Source organism: Anser cygnoides, chromosome Z (genome assembly GCF_040182565.1).
Source record: "Anser cygnoides isolate HZ-2024a breed goose chromosome Z, Taihu_goose_T2T_genome, whole genome shotgun sequence".
Lineage (NCBI taxonomy): Eukaryota > Metazoa > Chordata > Aves > Anseriformes > Anatidae > Anser > Anser cygnoides.
In genome coordinates this window covers 182,528-197,634 of record NC_089912.1, presented here as the reverse complement: position 1 = coordinate 197,634, position 15,107 = coordinate 182,528, and the positions used below count along the sequence as shown (strand labels likewise).

At 47.6% G+C, this 15,107-nt stretch overlaps 1 protein-coding gene across 5 annotated transcripts in view; it reads right to left on the bottom strand.

Moving 5' to 3' along the window:
* The window catches only part of FRMPD1 (FERM and PDZ domain containing 1), a 60,257-nt gene that overhangs the window by 18,300 nt on the left and 26,850 nt on the right, over nucleotides 1–15,107 (bottom strand). For all 5 annotated transcript variants that reach the window (XM_013202059.3, XM_013202058.3, XM_066987897.1 and 2 more), the window contains 5 exons: nucleotides 10,932–11,036; nucleotides 9,882–10,039; nucleotides 8,181–8,283; nucleotides 8,001–8,046; nucleotides 5,139–5,246 (listed from right to left, as the gene is read on the bottom strand). In XM_013202059.3, coding sequence (XP_013057513.3) covers nucleotides 5,139–5,246; nucleotides 8,001–8,046; nucleotides 8,181–8,283; nucleotides 9,882–10,039; nucleotides 10,932–11,032 — 516 coding nt within the window. In that variant the 5' untranslated portion in view covers nucleotides 11,033–11,036. The remainder of the gene's footprint in view (nucleotides 1–5,138; nucleotides 5,247–8,000; nucleotides 8,047–8,180; nucleotides 8,284–9,881; nucleotides 10,040–10,931; nucleotides 11,037–15,107) is intronic.

Below are 15,107 nucleotides of genomic sequence, written 5' to 3'. Positions count from 1 at the left end.
AGGTCTCCCCAGATCCTTCTCCACGCCGAACAACCCTGTCCGCTTTTCTTCACAGGAGAGGTGTTCCAGCCCTCTGATCATTTTTGTGACCCTCCAACTGGACCGGCTCTAGCAGGTCCGTGTCTCTTTTTCTGTGCCGAACGCAGTACTCCAGGCAGGGTCTCATGAGAGCACCAAGGAGGGTGAGAATCACCACCCTCGATGCCATGCTTCTGGTTATGCAGGTGTGCTGGGGCTGGCTGGGATGGAGTTACCTTTCCTGCAGCAGCCCACACGGTGCTGCGCTCCGCGCTTGCAGCTAGAGCAGCGCTGCTATCAGCCCGGCGCTGCGTCTGCTGCTGAGCAGCGCTGGCGCCGCACCAAGACTCCCTCCGAACCCCACAGAACCACCAGGCTGCGGGTGGGCAAGAGGTGGCAGGGGAGACCACCAGGGCAGCTGACCGAAACAAAAGGGATATTCCATAGCACATGGTGTCACGCTCAGCAATAAAAGGTGGGGAAGGGGAACGAGGTGGGGTGCTCTCATCATGAAGACGTCTGTCCTCACAAAACACTGCTACGCTTATTACGGCCCTGCACCACAGTCTGTAGCTGAACACCGCTTATTGATGGGAAGTGGAGATCTTTTTTCTTCTCTGCTTCCACACAGCCTTTGCTTGTTTTTTCCCTCTTCCTTTTCATTTTAATTAAATTATCCTTATCTCAACCTGTAAGTTGTTTTTCTTTTTTCTTTCCAGCATACTTTCTTCTCGCTTTTCTTTTGAGTTATGGTGGAGTTTGGCTGCCCAGACAGGTATAATCACCAGGGCAGGTTAGGATATGACTAGTTTTTTGCAGGCACACATTGCCAGCTCATATGTAATTTTTCATCCACTAATATCCCCATATACTTCTCCACAGGGCTGCATTCGTCATCCAGTCTGTTCTGATTAGGGATTGTCCCAATTCAGGTGCAGCACCTTGCACTTGGCCCTGCTGAACTTCATGAGGTTCGCATGGCTCCACTCCTCAAGCCTATCAAATGAAAATCTTCCTCTACTTTTACAACCGTCTTTTATGGCACCACTTATTCTGTAAGTATGTTCCTAGGACAGAGCGAGGGAAGGAGAGTCTAACAAACACCTTTACCATAAATCTCCATCTAGTTCAACAGCTGCACATGGCCCAGAAATGCCCACCGTCTGGTTCCCACATAGCATAGGAAGACCTGACAGATACTGGAAGCTGAGAGCTATCCTCCCACCTTGTCAGAGAAGGAGCAACGGCTGTCGGAAAAGACATCTTCCCATTACCGGGCAGCAGGCAGCACTAACCTCCCATGCTGACACTTTCCTCCCACTGGCAGCAGCCATGCCTTCAGCTCAAGACCTATCTAAATCCTCCATGCTACCAAAAAAGCACCTCCCTTCAATGCTCTGGGAAGGAACTGGAAACATATTATATTCTCTTTCTGGGGCTGCCTAGAGTTGCACCTTCCACATTCTTCCTTTAGTAGAGGTCATTTGCACCTTTCTTCTTGTTTTTAGCCTTGCTCTTGTTCTTCTTTCGTACTGAGAAAGCTTACTCCTCCATCCTTGGACTTCACATTCAGCACATCTTTCTTATGTTCTTGAACCAGCATATTCTTCCAGTTTTAAAACAGTTTAATCTACTTGTCACGACACTACCAAGGCTGAATATGGCATTTTGAAGATGATCTCTCCTACATTTCATTTGCTGTGCAACACCTTATAAATCTCACAACCTTAGTTGCTTTTGATAGTGAGTCCATATGACATGTAAGTACCACAAGTAAGCATATAAAGACACTTCTGAATTTTGTTCCTTGTTTCTCCCCTCCCTGTTTTGTTGGGTTCAAACAATCTACAGTCACCACTGAGAAAAATGAGCAAACATTGTGACTGCTCCTGAGCACAAGCTCTAACTCTTTCATGCTAAGTAACATGAAGACATCACATCTTTGACAGCCTTTGCTTCCTCCATCAATTTCAGAAAAGTGATGCTGGTTTACACCTAATCCACTATTTTTCTAGTAGCTCCACATATTGTCATATATCACCTTGTACAGCCAGAACTTTAAGTCTATACATAAATTCTCATATACAATTTAAGTATCATCACTTTCCTGGTCAGATCCAATTAACTGACCAGAATATCCAGATGGGATTTCTCTCTGATAGACTACTATGAATTCATTCTGAAAGCTTCAGCTATTGCTTAAGCCTGTACCCCTCGTGTTTTGTCTGGTACAAGCTTGATTTACTCCAGATTACAGCTAGGCCCACAGGTTCTAGTAATACATTGACTGATGCTGACTTCATGATCCTGAGGGACCTGACTCTTGCATATCATTCAGCTGTATGGAAATATGTACTGAGCTCGTAACATAAAATGGAGGCTGGGTAGCACTGAGGTTCATCAACAATTTATGTTCCTAAACTGTAGTTTCAGGTTTCAACTGCAAAAGGCAGCTTCTGGGTTCCTTCCAATTGCCACAGAGATAATTTAGTCATCAGCATCAATGCTCCATTAAGATCACAAGAGCGGTGTTGTTTACTGAAACAGGAGTCTCTGCAGTTTTTCAGGGCCATGATACATTTTTGCTTGCCTTAATATAGCACTCCTTCTAAAAGAGGGTAGTTCTGAAACATGCAAGCAGAGTATCTAGTATCTGCTGTCTATGCAAACACTGCTTTTCCAGAAAGATGTAATAAATGCTCTCCTGCTCTGGATAGCATGCCAGGGAAGCAATGGTCCTGACATGCCCAGGTGCAAGTACCAGAGAATTCACACTGTGCCTGTCTGCTAGGCTGGTGACATCCAGGACATTCACCTCTGCTCTGATGTAGGGGGGAGAAAAGGAAAGTGATTAAAAGTTTTCCACATAGAAAGCTCTGCCTGAGCTCACTGCCACCAGAGATGAGAGACAAGAGACAGCCCAGAAGAGAGGACGAAAAGGCTAGTTTAAAAAAAAAAGCTAGAAAAGGCTGTGCTTTTTTTATTTGTTTGTTTTTTTGTTTTTTAAATAGGTAGGGGATAGTTTTCATCACTGCAAAGAGGAAAAAGCATGATTTGGTCAGATCTTAACAACTGAACAGCACTAATGAGTACTGGAAAGGATGAGGGGCATCTGAATAATGAAATTCTTCATTCCAGAGGGAAAAGGAAAACTCAACATAGTTAAAGACTCCCAATTCACCCCAGTTCATCCCAACCACATTGAACTTAGTAAGTTACACAAAAAAACAAAAACAAAAGCACACACTTAAGAGCTGTTCTTACTTTAGGATCAGCTACAAGTATTCCCAGTGCTTGCCTTTTTCTGCCACAGTAAGACCCACATCTACTCAGCTCATTTGTTATCAGTACCAGAAACACTGTGATAAACTTGCAGCATCTCTACAGCGAGCCATGATCTTGTTTCACATCAGAACAGCTGATCCCAGCTCAGGTTACAGGTGGTCTATCACAGAGCCGGCTGTGAATGCCCTGCAGACACCCTCTGCAAGGATATCGTGGTGTAACTGCCTAAAGTAACTAGGAAAATAAAACTAATATTCACATTTTACAGAAAATGTACAGCATTGAAGAGACTTTCAGGGTAGGGTGTAGCCACATTACCTGAGCGTTCCCTAGGCTTCCAGCCTTTGATGCTATCGCACTGGGGGAACCTGGTGTGCTGGCCCTAAGGAACAGTACGGAGCGCAGAGCGGAGTGGAGGCACCGCGGCTAGGCTCTGTCACCAGGTGGGGACTCGATTGTTCTTGTGCACACCGAGACCGATAAGCTGCACTTTTTGCTACCCTGAGCCAACGACCTGTCATGTTTTGACAAATGCTGTACTCTCGTGTACTTTTGCTCATTATAATATCATTATAATACCAAAACACACCTCCATCCCAAAAGCTACCCGCCTCCAAGGTGCGACCACCCCTCACTGAGCACGTGCTCTGAATTTCTCGGAGCCCATTCCTTTAAACAGAGACAGGAAAACTTTTCACCAATCATAACTAAGATATGCTTGACTAGAGTCACTCAAGCTCCACCTAAAAGATAGAAAATAATATAAATTGGCCTATGGGAGAGGGGATGTTAGGGAAGATACCATCGTCAGGGAATACACCATCCCGAGGACCTCCTGACTCCTGGGATCAGTCGACGGGCAGAGCCTCTCTTCCCCCCCACACTGGGACGCCTTTGGGTGAGATTTGAACACTTGGTTATACTGTGTGTCTCCGCGGAAACTTAGAAATCTCTATAGAGTCTTTGTGCCTTTTAACACGTTAATTTTCAGGCCGCGCACCTGTGTATTTCATGCATGCTAGCTTGCTTTTGCAGACAGTAAATTATCGCTGGCAATCCAAAGAACCTGTGTACCCGCTGCTGTAATAAATTGCACTTAACTGCATTGTTCCTAGCTGTGATAGTTCTCATTGAACACAACCAGAGTAAGGGCGTGGTACGTTATTGGTGAATCCGTGACCGTGGTAGTTCAGTACCCTGAATCCGACTGGACTTGTAACGGTTAATCGGCTACACCCCTTAATGCAGCAGATATGAAATACAATAAGCTGTCATCTTAGCTTGAGAACATGTCAAATTTATCTACAAAGCAAAGTCTCCAGTACCAAACTCTGAACAGAATGGCATCCAAGCACTGCTGAAGGCTAGGAGGAGATAACCCAGATATTTTGGCAGAAAAAGAACGAGCATTGACAGCAGGATTCACCTCTTATCTTCAGGGTTAGGATTTGTCACGCCCAAACTTCAGTCTACTATGGAGAGAATGGCAATTCAAGAGATGACTAGTACATCCCCTGGTAGCAGTGGCACAGCTGTCTAACGCTGGCATAAAGTTTACAAGGTGGCAAAAGGATAGAAGTAGTACATGCAGATATTTTTCATTAGCCCTGATAAGAAAATGAAAGATAAAGCCTTCTGGAGATGCCAGCACTTCACCAGGTAGCACAGGAAACAAGATGGGACCAAACGCCTGGATGAAAATCCAAGTCAGACAAGCACAGTGAAGGTACAGCCGCTCTGCGGGTCCCGGCCGTGTTGACCCAGCCCAGCATGGGACCCATTTCTTCTCAGCACACAGTGCTCACAGTGCCCACCCGCAGCCAAGCCCCACTGACCTGCGTGTGTCCATTCACCAGCACTTCCTCTGCAAAACGTACTTTCACAGGGTTTGTTTTCAGCCTCGCCCTCTTCTCCGCAGTGAGGAACGATGACTTAGGCCCACCCTGAAAAGATAACAGCACTCAGCTGGCAGCTCAGCCTGTTGTACCCATGCACAGAGGGAGCAGCCCACAGTACGGTCACGGGTGCAGTCACAGCCAGTGCTGCTTACACCGCACCACCTCGCACCTACAGATGCGGGAGACATTAGGAGTCTCTCATCTTCCCGCACAATCCAGGCATGCTGCAGGATTTTGGACCCATCTGGGCAGTCACCGAGCCCAAACCCAGGTGCCCACTAACAAGTGGACAAACATGCAACACATGCTGCGCACAACCAATTTCACTACATATTTGCTCAGTTGCTGTGTTTAAGCATCTGCCCAGCTCCTGCAATGAAACCAGGATCCTGCAGAAAAACTGTTAACCCAACAGCTGGCGTGCGATGGGTATATGTATATATAGACACAGTATACCTTAAACTGCCACACACAGAGTGCCTGAAGTCATAGACAAAAACCCTTCTGTCAACGTATCACAAGAACACAGCAGTATATGCAGCACTTTGCAGCACTGACGCGATTTCTAGAGCATACTGACGTATTGCAAGGGTTTAAGAAAACTGTAAGGCTAAAAAGACAACTTGATGTCATCATGCTGCTGTCACATAACCACAATTTCACCACGACACTTTCACAAGAGATAACATGAGCTTAGGAACCAGTAGGTTTTTGTACCAATAGGTCCCTCCTCTTGTAAACCATGATATTCCCTACAGAGATGCCAACAGGTGATCAGAGGCAGCATCTCTTAGTATCCACCCAAACAGCTTCCAGGTGGGGCACTTACCACAGTCTCAGCAGAGGCACAAATGCCTCCCAGCCTGCCACAATCATCTTGCTCCAAGCCCATTTGGCAAGGACAGAGGAAGAGAGGTGGGCAGGAGTCTCTGTGCCCTGCCTGCAAGTCCTTCTAGGGACTGCCAGGGCACAGAGAGCATCATGCCCATCAGCTACTCCCAGGAGAGCCTGGAACATCCTGTCTGGCGTGGCCAGAGCAGCCACGTCAGAGGGTCTGATATCCATCGGTGGGAGGCGTTACCTCTCAGCTCTAAGCACAGCTGCCTTCAGAGTAGGGCAAGAGCCAACCCCAAACCCAAGAGATAAGCTGTAGCTGTATTTGGAGGTGTCCTTAAAGTGACCTGCAAAGGAAAAGACAAAAATGGATTTGTGTCCCATTTACTTCTAAAGCAATGCATGAAGGCCTGTGAAGGGTTTTTCCAAATCCCATAAAGGGTTTTCCTAATCTTTTTTTCTCTGAAAAGCAGTTGCATTTCCCCTTGCTGGCTGACATTCAAGTCTTGTACATCTCTCATTTTTCCTTTATCTCCAAAGCTAGACCAAGCACTGGCACAACTGACTGATGTACTGGATATGGGAAATCAAATTAACAAAACACAGGAAACCACCGTTCACAGGGTTTGCCTAACACTTTTCTGTTATTTTGGCTTTGTGCACATCTGTTCAATGCCAACACCTAGGAGACTTAGTGCAGGAAAAAGGTATTTAAGAGGCTTTGTGTTTAGTGCATTTTCACTGAACGGTCAAGAAACCTCATAACCTTAAGCCTGAGAGCTCCAGCAACAATTCTGAAGGAGACCAGACATTTTTCTTGTATTTAAGAACAGATCTAAATTTAAAAGTCCAAACAATCAAGTGAAAATCACTCCCCAAAATGTTTGGTAGAGGGAAAAAAAACACCTCCTACAGGCCACCGTCATACATCAAAAGAAGCCAAAAAGCACACAAACCCGATTTTGTCCTTGCTTTGCAGCTCAGCTTTTACACACTTTGAAATCTACGCTGGCACACACATTATGCTGGCAGTACATCCCTGCTGGTGATTTTTACACTGTAGGAATGGGCAACCAGCACTAAAGTTTGTACTAAAACTTGGCTTCTCTTCCCAAAGTAGCATCAACACCCAGGCCCCAGACCTTACTAAGAGATAGATCAGGGAAGGACAACCCAGCCGGCACAAGCAGGCTTGCTTGCTCAGGAGAGAGATGAAAGAGTTAAGAGCAGGAGAGGAATTTATAGGCCAGCACTTTGCTCAGCTCAGTCACAGGGCCTGCTGAACTATCAAGTGGAAATCCTCAGGTGGTAATGAACAGGCAGGCAGAGCCCAGAGAAAAAGGGATAAAAGTTTTCCCACGCTCAGAAAGAGTGCTAGGAAGCACCCGAGGTTTGAGAAAACCTCAAGAGCTTTCAAGGAGCATTGAGGGTGAGGGGAGGGTGGCGAGGGGGGTGTCCACAGCCTCAGCATTTGCCTTACAAGTCCTGGGGTGTAGAAGGCTTCCTGACCCCCCCCGGGGCCAGGACAGCTGTGGCACATGGGGAAGCACCCACACTGCTCCCGGCAGGCTGGCATGAGACACGGCATGCAGGGCGAGATGCCTGGGGGGAGGCCTCCTCATGGCCAGGCCCTCCTGGCTCACAGGGCGCTGATGCAGAACCATGGCCAGGCACCTCCTGAGCCCTTCGCAGGCTGCCTCCAGCTCCAAATCACTCACTGAGCCCCTCACATGGGGCAGGTTCTGTGGGGGCTCTTGCCCCCTGTCCAGGAGAGCTGTGAGGCTTTACCACTGGTTATCCCTAGAAGCTCTTCAAAAGGCACAGGTGTGCGCAAAGGCAGCGGTTCCTTGCAGCTCCCTCACGGCTTCAGTCAAGCCCATGCATCCTGCACGCCAGCCCATCTGCCCCACCTTCCCAGGGCTGCCCAGGATGGGGAGTGCTGAGAGTGCTCGAGAAGCCATTTACCGACGTGCTGCGCAGGACGGTTAGGAAGAGCTCGTCACCAGCCTCCCTGTAACAGAGACGGATGCAATCAGCCAGGGTCAGCAGCTGCTCGCGCCACCGCAACCCCTGGTGAAAGTGGGTTCCCACACCTCCACTCTTCACCCTCATACCCTTGCCCAGACAGGGTGAGCAGGACCGTACCTGATCATGTCAGCCACCCGTTCAATGGACATGTCCTCTACCATGGTGGAGTTTATCCGGAGGAGCTGGTCACCTGGCAGCAGCTTCCCGTCAGCAGTGCTCCCTGTGGACAATTGGCACACCGTCAGTCATGCACTGGCAGACCTCCTGCCCAGGGGATGCACGCTGAGCTCTCCTCTTCCCACCCACCATCTGCTTGCCTCAGCAACTCCCTCCGTATGGCAATATAAGAAGGGGCCAAGAGATTTGGGGCCCTGGTGCCAGCTGGTACACGCAGCCCGTATTCACACCACCTAGCCTGGGCTTCCCTCTGGACCTCCAAACCACTGAGCAACCCTCTTGTGCACGCCTTGTCCATGCCTTGTCCATCGTCACAGCGCATTACACAGCACTCACAGGCACTGTGTGCCTTGGGCATAGTGGGGATGTTCATGGGATCTTGGGAGGCCACAGGATGACTGAGAGGGATCACCAGACTTCCTGCTACACCTCTCCCTGGGAGAGAAAGGCTACGCTCCTGGCACGATGATGCCCCTTGGCCACCCAGGAGAGCATGGAGGAGGTCTTTTCCACCACACTGGTTGCTGGAAGGACCCACAAAGAGGTTTCCTAAAGACTAACAGCTGCAGGACCCAAGGGGCTACAGGGCAGGTAAACTTCTGGTCTGAAGAGCAGGAGTGTGCAGGCAGCCCCTGGCTCCATTACCATGAGACTACCGGTCAAGGTATTTAATTTCTCCACCAGACAGGTTTGCGCACACAGCACACTAGCACGCAGCACCTGTCCCCTGGGCACCCTGGCACACAGAAAAACACAGAACACAAAGACAAAGGGCTGGAAGTAAGCATAGGGCTTTTAGCCATGGCCAAGACTTAAAAGGACAAGTTTCTCTGTGCCTATTTTAATAAAACACTGATGCTTTCAGATTAGGAAGAAAGAAGAGCCTAACAGAAAACACTCCCTCTACACTTTTTACCCCTCAATACTCCCAGCTAATTTAGTCACAGGTTTCATATGGGGGGATGTCACAGCCTACATAGCTTGCTGGAGTCAGAGCCGAGACCACTCTTCTGCTACCTTTCCCACACCATCTACCTGTCCAGCTTGGGCAGTTTTTCCTCTGGCTGTCAGACTGTTACCGATAGGGGTACAAAGCAAGATTTTTGTGTATCTATTAGAAGAAAAAAAAAAAAACACCTTAGAAGCAGAGTTATGTCCCTTCTTATGGGGAAGAGTTGATTTGCTTAACCTAAGCAGAACTCCATCTAGACTGCCTGTATCTAGCAGTGATCCTCTCCCGGTTACAGGGTGTTAAGCCCAGACAGCATTTTCGGCAACAGGATCTCACTGCAGAGTAAGAACTGTAAGATTAGATAAAATTCTTCCTTGGCATTTCAGATTCAACTCCAAAACGAACTTTGCTTTCAAGCAGCTCTTTGTGTCCCTCAAGATCAGCTGTGTCTGAGTGCAACCAAACAATTCGTGGTGAAGCTGGCACTGTTTCAGATTTCCTCTGTGTTGTGAGAAATCAGACAGATGTTTAAGCACTCTGCATGTCACAGGCACACAGGCTTTCTCTCCTCAGAGATCAGGGTTTATGTGCTAACCATAGGCATCTGGCAGGAGTTTATCACAAAGGCCAGCTGGGACAGCTCAGGCTTCTCACACATATGGTTGTAGGGACAAGAAAATGGTGCTTACCTGCAGTGACAGATGCAATTGTAAGAGGAAGGTTTGGGCAGATCTCAAAGCCATAGTGATGGAGGACCAAGTCTTTGTACACTGTGACAGTGAGCTTGACATGGCTGGCAGGCTGGGCACTGCCATCCCTGCTGACATTTGTCACAGGCACTCTGCCACTGTGAGACAAGAAACTAGTTATTAAGATATAGTCAGATATATATAGTGTATATATCTGTGTATATAGTGTATATATAGTGTGTGTATATATATATATAGTCAGATATATATAGTAAGATATAGTCAAACTGGTATATTAAGATATAGTCAGAAAAAATGTTATCAAAGGGGCTTAGATTCCACAGCCCCCCTGATTTCAATGGGCTGCACAAGTATACAGAGAGGTCAGAACTCTTTTGGGTACCCGTGGGTGTCCCCATGGTGGGCAGGCCAGCAGCACTCCCCTGGGCTCCAGGGAAATGTGAAGATCACAGGCCAGCGGTACCAGGCAGTTGCAGCCACAACTCTTTCAGCCACCTCAGTCTGGTGCTTGCATGGAAGGAGAACTCCAGGTGAGCCCCGCAGCAAGCCCTGACCTCCATGGGTCCAAGCAACACCTTTACCCAGCAATGTGGTGAGAGAATTTGCAGCTCTCAGCTCCTGCCAGGATTCCATCCAGTTTAATTTTGATTCACAGACCTTAGAAAAGCAAAGCAGATACAGGCCAGGATCTCTTGCAAATGCAACACTGCCTTGTCTTTAAGACCTGGGCCAATGGCAAGACACAAGAGTTAAAATCCCATCTTCAAGAGAAGCACATTTCACGTTGAACGGTATTGTGTTTCTGCAGGTGTGGTTCACAAAATAGGAATGGGTGAAAGAAGGAACATTTGGCCCACTGGAAAATGAGGCAGATACTTGAAAACAGTGCTTATTTCTAGGGAATGCAGTAGGCATATTTTGAAGGAACTGAAACAATGAGTGAGAACCGCAACCTGTGACTTCCCATGTTCACTGGAAACAAGCTTGTGCTGTCTCTGATCAAAGCTGATCAACAAATACAATGTTTACCTTGATGCACCATCCCGGGAGCGATGAAGCCATTTCGCTACCATTTGCTCTATTCTACATGCTTTACGTGTCTGGATTAAGTTAGTCTCCAAATCTTCCATTTACCTGAAAGTGACAGAAATCACAGGAAAAAAAAATCATACAAGATTGAGAAATCTAGACACTGTTCAGACTTAACAACACCAGTTCACAACTCCTGTGTAATAAAGAGATCTATCAGCACCGTGGAAAAACCATATCCTTCAACAGAGGATGTTAATACCTGTAATACTTGCAATGATTGTACCTGCCATCCAGTTTCCCGTGCCTGTGCTTTTGTTTTGTCCAGAGTGGTGGTTATACTGCACTAAATTCTCATGGCAGAGAACAACCTAGTAGTCTAAGCAGTCCTTTCTCAAGGTTTCTGGATCCTGCTATTTGTTCTCTCAGAAAACTGAGCTTTCGTATGACTATAAGAAATGCCTGGGATCTCCAATTAATGTGGTCCTGCCCAGGACCACAGCCAGACGGTTTTAAATATCTCCAAAAAGGGAGACCCTAAAACCCCTCCGGGCATCCTGTGCTACTACTGCTCAGTTGAAAAGTGCTTCCTGATGTTCAGTGGGACCCTCCTGTGTTTCAGTTTGTGCCCACTGCCTCTTGTCCTGGCACTGGGCACCACTGAAAAAGATTCTGACTCCATCCTCTTTGCACCCTCCATTCAGGTATTTATACATATCGAGAAGATTCCCTCTCAGACACTCTGTTCTCCAGCCTGAACAGTTTCAGCTCTCTCAGCCTTTCCTCGTAAGACAGATGCTCAATTTCCTTTATTGTTTTCATGACCCTTTGCTGGATATTCTCCAGCAGTTCCATGCATCTCTTGCCCTGGGGAGCACAGAACTGGACACAGTGCTCTAGGTGCGGCCTCACGAGTGCTGGAGAGAGGGGAAGGATCTCCTTCCTCAACCTGCTTGGCAATACTTTCTTTCCCTAATGTAGCCAAGAGTACAAGTGGCCTTCTTTACAGCGAAGGCTCATTGCTGGCTCATGTTCAACCTGACGTCCACCAGGCCCCCTAATCATTTTCTGCCAGGCTGCTTTCCAGCTGGGTGGCCCCCAGCATGTCCTGGCGCCTGGGGTTGTTCCTCTCCGGGGCAGGACTTGGCACTTCCCCTTGTTGAACTCCGGGAGGCTCCTAACCCAACAGCACATTTCTCCAGCCTGTCCAGGTCCCTCTGAATGGCAGCACAACCCTCTGGCCTATCAGCCACTCCTCCCGGTTTTGTCATCTGCAAACTCGCTGAGGGTACGCTCTGCCCCGTCATCTAGATCATTAATGACGACACTAAAACAGGACTGGACCCAGTATCGACCCCTGGCATACAGCGCTAGCTACTGGCTTCCAACCCGATCTTACACCACTTATCACCACACTCTGAGCCCAGCCATTCAGCCAGTTTTTGATTCACCTCACTGTCTGCCCACCCCACCTGTACATCAGCAGCTTCTCTACGAGGTTCTTATGGGGGGCAGTGTCAAAAGCCTTAAAGAGTGCAGGTAGATAATGCCCACTGCTCTCCCCTCATCCATCAGGTTGGTCATTTCATCATAGAAGCTTATCATATTAATCAAGCGTGACTTCCCCAATGTGTATCCATGCTGACACCTCCTGATGATTTTCTTGTCCTTCAAGAATCGACCCTTGACTGCCTTGGGAAGGCAGATAACTAGTATATCCCCTCACTGTAAGGGGTTTACTGGGATTAATGTAACCACAGAAATTAAACGTAGAGCAGTAAGGAAGCAGAAAACTGAGTGGCCAGTGCAAGCTTCTGCACATAGCTCATGAACGATCTCATAAATGAACTTCTCTAAATGAAGTTCATAAACTTAAACCTGTCTCTGGTAAAACTGATCTAGAGTACTGATGTCTACTAATGCTGGAACTCTGTGAACATATGTGGTTCCAGAAATAATCAGTGAAGTGAATGGCTCATTCTGGATCTTCTAATTAAAAGTTCTAGTTAAGCAATATGAAAATGGTCACTCACCCAACCTGCTCCTTGTGCTTGTACCCCCTACTGTCAAACCTGTGGGATGGGGCATGACACAAGCAACGGAGTGAAAAAGTGCATCTACCAGGGTAGTGAGGAGTGCCTCCCAACCCTCCAAAACAGGTTCTGTGAAAAAGGTTAGGCAGTCAAAGACCCGAATGAAGTGCCTCTATACACAAATGCACACAGCGTGGGGTAACAAACAAGAAGAGCTGATAGCCACTGCCCAGCTGGAAAACTGCAATTTGATTGCTGTCACAGAAACTTGGTGGCATGAATCAAATGATTGCGGTGCAGCAAGCAACGGCTATAAACTATTCAGAAGGGACAGGCAAGGAAGGAAAGGTATGGGAGATACCCTCTGCAAAAAACGGGGCTGACTGCACAGAGAACAGCAACGCACAGATTGAGAGCGTATGGATGAAAAACAGAGACTAAGCCAACAAAGGAAATTTTGTGGTTTATGTCTACTACAGGCCACCCAATCAAGGAGAGGATGCTGATGAGTTCTTTCTTCAGCAACAGGAAACGTCACGCTCACAGGCCCTGACCCTGCTCGGGGACTTCAACCAACCTGACATCTGCTGGAAAAGCGGCACACCAAACTGCAAGCACTCAAGGAGACAACTGGAGTGTGCTGAGGACAACCTCCGAGTACAGATGGTAGGACGACCAACAAGAGGAGAGATGTTGCCGGACCTGTCATTCACCAATGCAGGAGAATTTATGGGACAGCTCAAGACTGCAGGTAGCCTGGCCTACATGTAGTGACCATGTCCTGGCAGAACTCTCAATCTTGAGGGATACAGGATAGGCAAAAAGTAGAGTCGACACCCTAAACCTCAGAAAGGCAAACTTCAGGCTGTTTAGGGGACTAGTTCATGAGATCTCTTGGGAAACTGCCCTAAGAGATGAAAGGGAGAATGAGAGCTGGGAGATATTTAAAGACATTTTTCTTAGGGCACAAGAGCTCTCAATCCTGACATGCAAGAAGTCAGACAGGGAAGACAGTAGACCAGTTTAGCTAAGTCAGAACGTCTTAGCCAAACTCAAAACAAAGTGCACAGGCAGGAGATACAAATCCTGGAAAGATTATAGAGAGAGGGCCTGAGAACACTGAAGTGTACCAGGAACAACAAGGCACAGACGGAGCTGAATTTGGCCAAAGATGTGAAAAATAACCCAAAGGTTTCTTCAAGTACACAGGACAATACAGATAGATAAAAGAAACTGTGCACCCCACAATGAGTGGTACAGGAGACCTGGCTACAATCAACAAGGAGAACTCAACTTCTTTGCCTCAGTCTTCACCGGCAAGCCACACCACCCAATTTGCAGAATCCAAAGCTAGGTACCTGCAGAATGACATAATGCTGACTGTAGGAGAAAATCAGATCTGAGACCATCTAAGGAACCTAAAGGTGCACAAGTCCATGGGACCTGATGATATGCATCCACAGGTCCAGAGGAAACTGGCAGACGAAGTTGCTAAGCCACTATCCATCACATTTGAGAAGTCACGGTAGTCTGGTGAAGTTCCCGCTGACTGAAAGAGGGGAAACATAGCTCCCATTTTTTAAAAAGGAGGACCTGGGAAACTACAGGCTAGTCAGTCTCACCGCCGTGCCTGGCGAGATCACAGAGCAGATCCTCCTGGAAACTCTGCTAAGGCAGACAGAGAACAGAGGCGACTGGTGACAGCCAGTGTGGCTTCACTAAAGGCACATTGTGCCTACCTAATTTGGAGGCCTTCTATGATGGGGTTACTGCACTGATGGATAGGGAAAGAGCAATTGAGATCATATATCTGGACTGTTGCAAAGCATTTGACACTGTTCCTCAGGATCTCCAAATTGGAGAGTGGCAGATTTGATGCATGGACAACTCGGGGGATAAGAAACTGGCTGGATGGTCACACTCAAAGAGCTGCGGTCAACAGCTAGATGTCCAGGTGGAAACCAGTAAGAAATTATGTCCCCAGGTGTCCACATTGAGATCAGTACTATTTAACATCTTTGTTGATGACATGGACAGTGAAACTGAGCGCAACCTCAGCGAGTTTGGAGATGACATCAAGCTGTGCAATGTAGCTGACATGCTGTACAGAAGGGATACCATCCAGAGGGACCTTGACGAGCTC